This window comes from Mus pahari, chromosome 1 (assembly GCF_900095145.1).
Source record: "Mus pahari chromosome 1, PAHARI_EIJ_v1.1, whole genome shotgun sequence".
Lineage (NCBI taxonomy): Eukaryota > Metazoa > Chordata > Mammalia > Rodentia > Muridae > Mus > Mus pahari.
In genome coordinates, this window is record NC_034590.1 from 112323943 (window position 1) to 112336754 (window position 12812).

The following is a 12812-nucleotide window of genomic DNA, read 5'->3' on the forward strand; positions in this document are numbered from 1 at the left end:
AAAAAAAAAAAAAAATGGCTAGTTCAAGCGGGCCTGCTCGATTCTGTTGCCTGCCCCACCCATTCCAGAATAGCTCCAGACGTTCTCAGCCTTCCCCAGGATTTGCTCCTTTAAGGACACAGTAGTCCCATAAGTTCAAAGAAGCTGAACCCATGAAAGGGTTCTGGGCTCGACTGACCAGCAACCAAGGCCAGCTTGGCACCTGCCTCCAGTGGGGGAGGGCTGGGGCAGGCTGAGCTGGGATGACTCATGGGGATGTCTGGCTCTGTTGCATGGATGGAGAGGGAGGAATCAGTGCCAGGATCAGCAGTTAGCAAGGAGTTCCCCTGGCTCCTGCAGGGGCCTTGGGCCAGGGCTGGACTAACTAAGCATCTCTAACTGCCCACCTGTCCACTATGACCTGCAGGCAGCTGGCGAGTGAGGCCCATAGAGGACACCAAGCCATGGGACAGACACCCTGCCTTTCTGAAAAGCATGAAGATATAGGACTTCAACACCACTCCACTCATTTAGGACAACCATTTGTGTGACCTGCCTGCTGGCTTGGCATGAGACCGGGAGTGGGGAGGACTCAGGGTCTTCAAGGCAAAAAGATGTAGGAGGACTTTCCCTGGGTCAGGAGACCAGCGAGCCCCACATATCCAGGATGCATTCCTGGAAGAGATTAAATTCCAGCTTGTCTCTGAAAACATACTTGGCCTGGGGGAGAGCATCTTAGGGCAGGGATTGAACAGAATGGGGAAACAGAGCTAGGAGTTAGGAGCAAAACAGACTAGGCTTTCTGTGTGTAGAGCAAAGGCAGGACCAACATCCTTCTTCCTCTTCCTTGGCTCCCTGTATCTGATGGTACCTTTACCTTCCTTGGTCCAAGACGTAGAGCTTATCTTCCCAGTAGTCTGGGTAGTTCTGAAGAAAGACCCTCAAGTACCTTAGGGTGACAAGGAACTAGTCCAGGCCTCTGTCCACACTTCTCAGCAAGCTGGGTCTATTGCCTATATCCAGGCCAGCAGTAGCACCAGGATGCCACGCTATGCTACCCAGAAACTACCACTGAGGGTGGGTAGCTGAGTTCTGTTGGCCTCTTCTTTAACCTTTGGGAGCCCCAAGGGCAATAGGCAAGCCACAGGATTGCCATGGTAGGAGGAAAGTCTTTGGAGAAGGAGGCCCAGGATGTGGACTTCCCTGGGTCTCTCTCAGGGCATTGCTTCCTATGATGCTCTGGTGCAGGTGGAGGATGCGGTGTTGGACACCTATGACTTCGTGTACGATCAGGCAATGAAGAACCCATCTAGCAGCTGGTGGCAGGAGCTGGCCGTCATCCAGGACACGGTGAGCTAAGGACAGGGTAGTCATACCTGCTGTGCTCCAGAGAATGGGTGCCAGAAATCCTGTAGAGTCAGCCATCCTGGCCAGGCTTCAAGAGGAGGTCTCAGAACGCAGGTTCATTTTGGGTAGATGACTGAGCTCCCACCCACCCCCCTCTACCCTAAATAGGACTGGCTAACCAATGTCTGGCCAAAGCAAAATAAAAGGGCAATGCCCCTGTTCAACAGGGACTGAGAATTTCAAGAAGGAATTGGGTATTCTTCAAGGAAGTAGGTGTTTAGCCACCAGGCAAGCAGCAGGGCCCTGCTGTAAGGGGAAGTGGTCCTAAGAAAGCCAAGCTATTCTATCACCAGGCCAAACCACTGGTGGCTATTTTTTCAGAAGCAGCTGTGATCCTAAGCCCTGGCTCTGGTCTCTGAGGAGCCCAGTTTGCAGAATCACCCAAAGTACTTGTGCTTTGTTGCCTTAGTTTTCCCATCAATCAGTCCTGCCCACACTAGATTCCTTCCTGGTCTGCCTTGCAGTTTCTGTGTTGTGGGAAGAAATCTCCTTTTGGGCTTGAGGTGAGCACGGGAGCCAGCATGTGTCAGGGCCAGGAGGCCATGAGAGAGGTGAGGAGGAGGGGGGTAAAGGCTTCTGGACTCAGGTCGGTCTGGTAAGGGCTGGGCACTTCAGGTTCTACCCATGAAGAGACATCATCTTCTTTGCCCCTTTAGCCCCTCACATCTTGGGACCTACCCTAGAGTCTTAGGAATGTACCCCACCCCTTGATAGGGGGCCACAGGGAGGGAAGCTAATGGGATGGCCTGCTTGACTTTAACCCTAGGCCCAACTCTCTTTTGCAGGCTAGCAGCAGGCATGGGCCCCACCCACTCGTTCCTGTTCCTCCTTTATGAGGCTTCCCCAGGCCATCAAGAATCTCCCCTCCCCTTCCCTCCCCTCTGAAGTGTCTAGAAGCTCAAAGCTAAGGCTGTACATAACAGGGTGATCAGGTATTTAGAGGGAGTAGGAAGGGGTCCCCAGGGATCCCCAAAGAGCAGATAGTGCTAGGATAAGAGCATGGAACAGCCCTTCTACCCTGACCTCACTCTCCCCTCCTGGTTCTCTCTTCTCACCCAGCCCCCTCTTTGTCCCATCCCCCTGCTGTTCTGGAAACAAACCAGCCCTATCTCATGGGGAGAGATGTCTGGCTACCCTCCAAGAAACAAGAGGGTGGGGAATGGCTCAAGGCCCAGAAGGGAAGGGAGCTGCTGGCCTGCTGGGACGGGGCTGAGTCAGGGAGCCCCATCAGAGCCCCATCTACCCAAGAACAGTCCACAGGTCCCAAATACAAAATAGTTCAGTGCCTGCCTCCTACCCCCAGGGTGGCAAGGTACCACAGCTGGTTGCAAAGGATCCCTGGTGGGAGAGAAGCAAAGGCCAGCTCAAGCCAGTAAGGGCCAAAAGGACTACTTGCTTGCCAAAATGCAATAGAGCACCCTGTGCGGCTCCATGCGGTCCAGCCCATCCTCACCCTCCCCAAACATCTCAGCCTATCCCCAACAAAATGCCAGCATATGAATGTCCCAGATGCCAATGGTCACCTCCCTGTTGAGAGAGGGAGAGGGAGGGGAAGGGGAAGGAGAGGGGGAGGGGGAGAGACTGTTAATGTCAGGCCCACAGTGAAGAGACCTGCAGCATCAGATTTTTTTGTCCTCCACTAACAGCAGCCTCTGGGGGACTGTGGTACATCCCCCCCCCCAACTGCCTGGGGACAAACAGTGGCCCACTGGAGGAGCTCAGGGCAGCTAGAACAAAAGAGGAAGGTCCTACCTGCCCCCCCCCCCCCCAGGGAGTAGGCCACTATACCCACAGACAGGCTCCATGCCTCCAGTCTCAAGGTTCATGAAGCCTCTTTCCCAGAGTGCTCAGTAGTTCTGCTTGGGAAGGTGCATACTGTCCTGGCCTCCACACTGGTTGAGCAAACCATGCAGCTCCAGGGACTTCTGGGAGGAGCATGGAATTGGGGGAACTGAGCACACTGTTCAGGGAGGGCCAGCCAGGGTGGGCAACCATGCACTGCTGCCTTTGTCCAGGACTGCCTCCAGAGCATCGGGAACGTTCTGTGGACACACTACAGTATTGCTTCCATCCTGACTTGCACCAGCCTGGCCCTCACGGTAGCCACCAGTTCCTTCCTGGCTCTCCCTCTATCCTGCCCTGCCTCGCCCCTTCCCAGGTAGAAGCAGTCCCTGGGTTATTGCCCCCAGGCCAATGCTCTAGTCATGGCACTACCAGGATCTTCCAGGCCCAGTAAGCGGGGGGGGGGGGGGGACGGGACCAGCCCCTGACCCAGGGAGGAGACCCAGTGGCTAGCTCTTGTCCTCCATTTCCCAGTCCAGGTAAGAATCTTCCCCCAGGGTTGTTGGTGGCTATTGACTCCTGGGCATCTCTCCTGACTGTTGCAGGTATATGCTATGATGCTCTGTGCCTTCCTGTGGTTTGCCATTCATTCTTACCGTGGCTTGGATCGAAAAGGCAGATACTCCCTGACCCCACGGTAGGCCCCTCTCCTTCCAGAAGGGTCTTACAGCACCACAAGGTCCTGGGGTACTTTGTCTCCCACCACGGATGTGTTACCTCTGCCCTGGAAGACAGGGGTGGCCTCCACATGCCCTCTTCTCTCTGACCACTTCCAGGCTCTGATGAGACCTGATGTCACCCTGCCACCAATACAGAGATATGAAGATTCCAGCCCCCACCCCAAGCCCCCCAAACTCAGACCAGAATATCTGGTCTTAAGGAACCCAGGACTCTTAATGTACAGAGTCAAGAAGGACCCACTGTCAGCAGCCAGGAAATTTCTGTTCCCAGAGCACTTGACCTTCTTTGGTGGGTGGCAGTCCAGATTTACCCACCCCACCCCCATCCCCAATGCCCTAGCATCTGGATCTTTATGTCCAACATCTTCATTGCCTCTCTATGTTCTGAAAATAGCCTCTCCATTCCCGTCAGAGCATTTAGGGCCATATTTTTAAATGTCCACATTGTGCACACACATGTGTGTAGAGGCTGGTGGACAATACTGATTGTCATCCTCAAGAATGTGGTCCTGCTTTAAAATAGAGTCTTTCACTGCCCTGGAGCTCACCAGTTAAACTAGACTGACTGGTTAGAGAGCCCCAGAGAGCTTTCTGTCTCTACCTCCCCAATACTGGAATTACAGGCATGCACCACCACATCTGGCATTTTTATGGCTTTAGTGATCAAACTGAGAACCTTATGCTGGCAAGTATTTTCTCCATTTATTCATTTATTATTTATTTAATTGGCAGGAAGAGGGGCATGTGTGCATGGCTCTGACTAAATTATACCCCAGTCCCTCTTACAGTACCTTCTAGGCCATTCTAAACAGCCTCACCATCCATCCCCTCTCGACCATTCTGGGATGAATTTGCAGCTCCTGCCAAATGTTCTACAGCAGCCTCATAGTCCCCACAGAACTCTCAGGAACAGATCCCCAGTTCTTTCTGGAACATGTAGAACAACCTCACTGTCTCCTTTTGCTTCTCAGATCCCGTGGCTGCCAGGCCCAGGAACCCAGCCTCTTCAGATGGACCTAGGATGGGCTGGTGCCTCAACGCCCCTCTGATGTGCACACGTTTGCTAACTGTTCAACAACCCTCTGAAACATGAGTGCGTGGTGACAATTGGGCCTAGCAGGATGCTTGCTGCCTGCTTCCCCACAGAGATGGAGTCTTTGGCCCTATGCCCTCACATGATCCTCAAAGGAGTAGATAAACTCCGTCTTGCACATGGTGGGGCAAGACAAGGGGAGAATATTCCACCAGGTGTGTTAGTTAATCTTACATTGTTGTGGCCAGGTACCTACCAGAAACAGGAACGATTTATTCTGGCTCATGATTTCAGAGACAGACTCTGGTCCATCACAACAGGGAAGACATGGAGGAGTGGCTATGTGTACGGCAGCAGGAACATAACGTAGAAGCTAGATGTTGAGGTCAACTAATTTCCTCTGGGTCATCATGGAGAAAAACACGACTTTGGCTGTGTAGTCATGCTACTGAAATGTGCAGAACCACATGGTGACAGCCATGCTTTGGAAATGGCCGTGGGGCTGCTAATGCTCCCTAGTTTAGAGGTCACTATATCTTCACCTGGACTCCAGCTACCTCTCCCTCCTGCCCAGTAACTGTTAGGGTCTTAGGAGATGCTGGACTGTGACGAGTTAACTGAAGCCAGGACTCCATGATCCAGAATCCATGAGGTGAGGCGGTTAGGTGATGAGTGTTTGGGATTACCCACACTCCTTATAAGTAACTCCTCGACCTAATAAACTCATTGATTCATATTGAAACTTGGGTAGAATCCTTTCTTTGGTCTACTGTCCATGGCCCCACCTGGGGTGACCAGTTTCTTGCTCATGTTTCCCAGAGAAAAGTAGTGCAGAGAACAGGTAGAATGGAACAAGGGGCAGGTTAACCTTCAAAAGCCCACCCTACTGATCTACTTCTGTCAGCCAGACCCTACTTCCTACAGGCCCCACAATAGCACCATATTCACCATATTCAGAGAGAAGGGCCAGGGGAGAAGGGAATCCCTTCTCAAGGACAAAGCCCAGTGACCCCTTCCTCAAAGTTGGCCTCCCCTTCTAGTTTCCTTTTTAAAATATCATTGAATTATGACCCCTCCATGAATTAATCCACTGGTTAGGTCACAGTTCTCACAATCTAATCACTTCCCAGAAATCCTGAATACTTCTCTAGGGGGCATGCCTATAGCAATGAGTGTGTGTGTGTGTGTGTGTGTGTGTGTGTGTGTGTGGAGGTGTGTGTGTGTGGAGGTGTGTATGTGTGTGTATATGTGGTATGTGTGTGTTTGTGCATATGTGTGGTATGTGTGGTGTGTATGTCTTGTGATGTATGTGTATATGTGGTATGCAGTATGTATGTGTGTGGTTGTGTATGTGTGGTATGTGTGGTGTGTATGTATGTGGTGTGTGTGAGAATGCACGTGGGTGAATGCATGTGGTGTGTATATGATATGTGTGTATGTGTACATATTGTGTCTGTGTATATGGTGTATGTATATGTGTGTGTGGTGTATAAGAGTGGTGTGTGTATGTGTGTATGGTGTGTCTGGGTGCATGTGTGGTAGTGTAATGTGTATGTATGTGTGGTGTATGTATATATGTCTGTGGTGTATGTGTGGTGTGTGTGTGAATGCGTGTGGTGTGTGTATGGTATGTGTGTATGTGTTAATGTGTGCACGGTGTGTCTGTGCATGTGGTGTATGTATATATGTGTGTGTGGTGTATAAATGTAGTGTGTGTATGTGTGTGTGTGTGGTATGTCTGGGTACATGTGTGGTGGTGTGGTATGTGTACGATGTCTGTGTGTGTGTAGTGTGTGTATATGTGTAGTGTGTATGTGGTGTGTATATGCATAGTGTGTAGGTAGGTATGTGGTGTATATGGTATAGTGTGAGTGTGTATGTGGTATGTATTGTAGTGCACATATATATGTGTAGTATGTATGTATGTGTGTGTGATGTTTGTGTGTATGTGTGTCCTCATAACAGTAACTTAAAGTAGCAACCATTCACTAGGTTATGATTGTGGATCAGAGCCCAGATGGAGGGCAGGTTCTCCACCCAACCTCTCATGATGCCACGAGGCCATGAAGCAAGAGGACATGTTAGCTGGGCCTTACTTGGAGGCTTCTAGAAGATCCCCCATCTGGGCTCACTCTGGCTGCTGGAAGACGCTAATTTACTGCAGCTGTGGGCTTGTGGTCCCTCTCTCCTTGGTGGCTGCTTTCTGCTCTGTGACTCTGGCTCTCTCTGCTCCATCCCCATAGGGCTGGCTGAGCCTTCCTGTATGCTGCTCATTCTCTGGCTTCCACCATCTGGTGAAGCTCTTAAAGGGCCACACGATGATCTCCTTGTCTGAACAAGAATTCTTTCTTCTAATGCTGGTAAGATGCACTATGCCTGACACTGACCATTTGACCACATTCAAGTGCACAGCTCAGCAGAATTAACATCTGCCCCCACCATCCCCCTCCAGAACTTTCCATCTACTCATACTGAAACTCAGTCCCCTTTCAGCACTGATTCCCTGCTCCCTCCACAGCTCCTGGCTCTCCGCCCTGCTTTCTGTAGATTTGGTGAGTTCAAGGATCTCCTGGGAGTGGCTATCTCAGCATAGGATCCACATAGTTCATCCATGTTGCATGGTAAGACCACATACTGAGGGATTGCCACAGAGCATGGTGGGGGGTAGAATCTAAAACTCCTGCCTCCTGTAGTCACTGTCACTGACAGTTCAGCCACCCCTATGAAGAACTGTCACTTCTACTTGAATACTCTCAAATATTCACACAGTTTATGCAAGCTGCTAAGTCCCAAGGAGACACATTGACCTAGTCAAGATTGAGGCCCCAAATGCAGCCTGTAAGAGAACTTCCTCTGAGGAAGGAACCTACCTCATACCCAGACCCAGCAAAACAGAGTCCCCCAAATCAGAGTCATTCTGAAATTTGTCACCAACACGTGGGAAAGGCCTATTAAACCTTCTTTGTGTTTCTGAGGCTCACGTCTCCTCCTTCCCACACATTCACTTCCCCAAATAAGAGGACTCTCTCTTTGAATAAGGCACTCCACATCTGCAAACACACAGGGTTTCTCCCTAGGGAGATTCTCCAGTGTTACAAGTATTTGGTTCCCCAGTTAGGAGCCCAGGGTCTCTGCTGGCAAGTGCTTCTTTGGTTCTAGTTCTTCCTATAATCTCACTGTACTTCTCCCTATGAAATCTACATGAAAGAAAGCACAAATATGCAGAGTGCCCTAGTCTGGTGATTAGACACTGAAACCAATTCAGGGAGGATAGGATTTATTTGGCTTATACTTTTTATTAGTGAAAGCCAATTCAGTAATTCAAGCAGAACAGGAACCTGGAGGCAGGAACTCAAACAGAAACCACATAGGAGCACTGCTGACTAGTTGGTACCTCGTGGCTTGCTCAGCCTGCTTCCTTATACAACCCAGAGGCAGCTCCACCCACAGGAGGCTGAGCCCTCCCCACATCATCACTAATCAAGAAAATGCCCTCACAGACTTGCCTACAGGCCAATCTGATGCAAGCAACTCCTCAGTTGAAATTCCCTCTTCCCAGATATGTCTAGGTTTGTGTAAAGTTGACAAAAAATTAACAAACACTCGGGACAAGGTTTTGTGTGTGTGTGTGTGTGTGTGTGTGTGTGTGTGTGTGTAGTTCAAACTCAAAGAGGCAGAGGCAAGAGGATTGTAATTTTGAGGCCAGCCTGGACTAAACAGAAAGACTCCACTTCAAAAACAAATGAATGAACAAAGAAACAACAAAAACAAAACAAAACCACAGGAAGGGAGGGCAATGGAGGGAAGGAGAAAGGAATATAGGATCCTATACACAATGGTGGTGGGACAGGAGGGAAAAAAGAAGAAAAGTGAGATAGAGATTGTAAAATATACACAATACAGCACAAACAAAACAAAAACAAAAACAAAACACGTCCACTGGATACTGTAAGAGAATGCACATCCTTGCCGCTCATTACCAAGTCACAGTCTGCATGGCTTTAACCATTAGTGGCTTGTCTTTTTTTTCCAGTTTTTCATTCCTGGGAGAATCTCTTCTTGACTCTTGTTGCTATTTCTTTTATTACTGCTGTGGAGGGCCAACAGAGCCCAGACTACCCGAGCCTGCCTAGAATGAGCAGCAGCACCCTTCATTCTTTATTTTAGCACTACTCAGCCAGCACCCTCGTGGCTCTCTTAACCCAGCATGGAGGAGCCCAAAGCAGCCAGGTGCCACCAGGCATCCAGCTCTGCTGTACATTCTGGTCTCTGACCAGGATCTTCCCTTGTTGGCTTCTAGGAGTTTCAACACAGGGAAATGTCTTTGAAGGCATGAAGCAGAATCCTAGGATGGCTCATTAGCTCTTATTGAAAGAAGTGGTGCCCCCACAGCTACCCCTGAGGCTTCCAGCTGGGGGATTCTGGGTTGGGGGAAAGCATCACCGCACATTGGCTACACATATTATATGCTACAGGACACCATGCAATTTTGCAATGCAATCTCCCAATGCAATCTTAAATGATTCCTAAGAAGTCACATTCCACAGAGTGCCCCCGATCACTAGCTATATGAATGGCAACTTCAGTGAATCCCAGGGCAGCCTCCCGTGCTCTTCTGCCTTTGGCTTTAAGGTTAGTCCCTTAGTAATTATATGGTTTGGATGCAGTTGAATTGAAGTTTAATGTCATGTCCAAGTTTGATCTCCATTGTGAGGATTAAAAGGATACAAACTTAATCTGACTGTGGTGTTCAGAAACAGGGCCTCTGGGAACAGAGAGAAATAAATGCATGCAGGTCTACTTGCTTGGTTGCTCTCAGCTAACCTTGTCCTTTCTGTTACTGTTCTGGACCACCTGCCTAGGGAATGGTACTGCCCACAGTAGGCTAGGTCTTCCCACGTAAACCTCTACAGTCATGCCCACAGGCCAAGATGATGTGATAATAGGGTCTGAAAGGTAAAGCCCCTTAAGTTTCCTGACTGATTTACACTCAACCTGTCTCTTATGGGAATGCCCTTTGGTGCCCCAGGACTCTGAAGCAAGGAGGCCATCACCAGAGGAAAGCCCCTCAACCTTGCCCTTTCAAAATCATAAACAAAATAAGTTTTCTCAAAAGAACAGGTATTTCATCATCGTGATGTAATGCCAACTAATAGAGAAAACTGGTACTAACAAGTAGTTCTCATTTAAAAAGAGAAACAGAAAAGATAGTTATGAATGGAGGGGGGAGGAGCTGAAACAGGAGGATCAAGTAGGGAGGGGTAGAGAGAAGGGGATGAGGGAGAAGATATGAAAGCAATCTAAGTGAAATATCAAATAATAGGGGAAACAGAGTCTCAATTGACCATCTCTTGATACCAAATGAAGCTTCCAATAACAGGATTGGGTTACATCTAACTGAGTTGTTGGCCAAAGGGGTCCCATGGGAACCCCCAAACAACCCAGGCTGTTGCCAAGACAATAGGTTGCTCCCCCACAAACCTGGGACAGCAAAGCCCCATTGCTGAGGACAACACCTACAGAAATCATCAAACATGGACAAGTCAAGCTGGTGTATAAGAGCCTTCATCCCCACATCCTAGCATCTCTAGTACAGGAGGTACCCTGTATGCTACCAAAAGAGAAACGTCAACACCAACCCAGTTCCAAACCCTTTGATCTGCAATGGTGTCCTGGCTGCAAGATATGCTAGGGAAATGGTGGCACAGAGCTTTGTGGATTACTGAGTGAGAAAATGAGTGGGTCTCTGACTCTTGTTTCTCTCTTGGGCTCTTTTCCTTTTTTTGGTTTGTCTTGTCCAACTCCAATGTCCTAATTTTTGTTTTATCTCATTATATTGTACTTTGTTATATTTTTACTACTATCCTCTAGAAGCCCGTTTGTTTTCTAATGAGAGACAGAAAGTGGGCGGCTCTAGATAGGGGTTGGGGGAGAGGAACTGGGAGAAATGAAAGGAAACTAATCATAATATATTACCTAAGGGGGGAATCTATTTTCAGGCTGGGTGGTGGTGGTTCATACCTTTCTTCAGCTCCAGGGGATTCAACTCCTTCTCTGGTCTTACATGCATACACTGACACCCACCTATACAAACAATTAGAATTTTTTTTTTAAAGGAAAAGAGACTAAACTGTTTTTGAGTGAGACAATGAGGGTGATTCTGGTAAGGGCACAGAAGACAGGAGACCAGGGAAGAGCAAGGACATGTTAAGGACTGCCTACATGGTTGTAATTAGGATGCAGGCAGAAAAAAACTTTGTCAGTTAAAGCCAATCTAACGAGATCTCTGCTAAAAATGAGGATTGCACTTGAAACTGAGACCAGCATCTTTAAGTTGCAGCAGAGAACTTGGATGGCTCTTGTATATGAGCTGAAGTTCTATGGAGAGTGAAGTAAGAGTAGTGGATGTGTTTGTTTGCTGGAAGAATCTCAACGTGGTACAGCATTCAGGATGTGGCATAGGTGTTTGGACTGGTTGGTTTGGTGGTTTGAATGAGAGATACATCCCATAGACTCAGGCACTTGAACACCAGTGTGTGTGTGTGTGTGTGTGTGTGTGTGTGTGTGTGTGTGTCTGGTTCTCTCAAAGAGAAGCTTGTGCTCCTAGCTAATGAGCCATCTCTGCAATCCTATGCCTGTTACTTTGAACTGTCAACTTGAAGCATTTTGGGAAGGGTTTTAATGAGGAATTATCTAGCTCAGGTAGGCCAGGAGACATGTCTGTGAGGAGTTGTCTTGGTTGTCTATTGATGTGGGAAGACCCAGACCACTGCAGGTGGCACCACTCCCCAGGCAGGTGGTCCTGAACAATAAGAAGAGAGAGAAAGCTACTAAGGAGGCCTACGTGAATTGATTTCCTTGTGCTCTTGACTATGGATATGATGTAACTACCTTACATTCCTGCATTGACTTCCCCGAAATGATAGGTGGTAACTTGAAATTTCTGCCAAATAAGCCTTTCTCTTCCCTAAGTGGTTTTGCTTGTCAAGGCATTAGTCACTGCAACAGAAATGAATCAAGAACAGTTTCAATGAGTGTTTTCTATCCGATTAACAGGCTCAGGAGCAAAGGATCCCAGGATACAATGATCTAGAAAAAAATAGGTTGGCCAGAGAATAGCAAGAAATAAAGGCATATAGGGCACAGGGCTGAAATCATTTGCTAAGGATGTCAACACAGATAAAAGGGAGCCAGTGACTTTACATTAAGACAACTGGAAAGTCCTCCAGACCATCTCATAAATCTCAGGAAGCAACCTCCTTCAGGGTGGTGGACAACAGGAGACTGAGTCACTGGCAGGTGTCAGCTTGCACCCCAAAGGAAGCTGCCAATTTGTTTCCCAAGTGTTGGTTACAGATTGAAAACTCATCGGCCACATGCGGGTGCCCCGGTCGATATGTGCACTTACTTACACATTTAGAACTTGTGTATGTCAGTCATTGGTGTAAATTGCTATTGCTTTCTGGGTTTGATGTCCCATTTCTCTGCTGGTTAACTAAGTTTGCACAAGTCTTGGCCATGTCTGTTTCCATTTCACAATCCACCTGCTGTGCTTCCTGTCAACTGATGGATGGGATAATGCAGTCTTGTCTTGCTGGTTCACGGGGGATGCTAGTGTATCTCTGTAGAGATCACAGTGCTGCTCATAAACATCCTGGAACTCACAGAGTTCCCTTTACCTCTACCTCCCAGTTGCTGGGATTAAAGCTGTGTGCCATCATGGGCGGTTCCTTACACTCTCTTCATGGCATACACACACAAATAAATAAATACAAACTAAAAATAAAGCACTTGGGGGCATTAGTGAAGTACCTTTGGTCTTTCTGGTGTTCCTAACAAGAGAAGATACACCCTGAATGTGGTCACGCCAT

At 48.5% G+C, this 12812-nt stretch overlaps 1 protein-coding gene across 2 annotated transcripts in view; it reads left to right on the top strand.

The window, feature by feature from the left end:
* Tspan32 (tetraspanin 32) overlaps positions 1–5683 on the top strand; it is a 14297-nt gene extending 8614 nt beyond the window's left edge. The window contains exons 5-9 of one of the 2 annotated variants that reach the window (XM_021209228.1): positions 1228–1329; positions 1851–1937; positions 3402–3485; positions 3774–3865; positions 4880–5683. In XM_021209228.1, coding sequence (XP_021064887.1) covers positions 1228–1329; positions 1851–1937; positions 3402–3485; positions 3774–3865; positions 4880–4928 — 414 coding nt within the window. In that variant the 3' untranslated portion in view covers positions 4929–5683. The remainder of the gene's footprint in view (positions 1–1227; positions 1330–1850; positions 1938–3401; positions 3486–3773; positions 3866–4879) is intronic. The other variant, XM_021209238.1, reaches the window with a different exon arrangement.
* The last annotated feature ends 7129 nt before the right edge of the window (positions 5684–12812 follow it).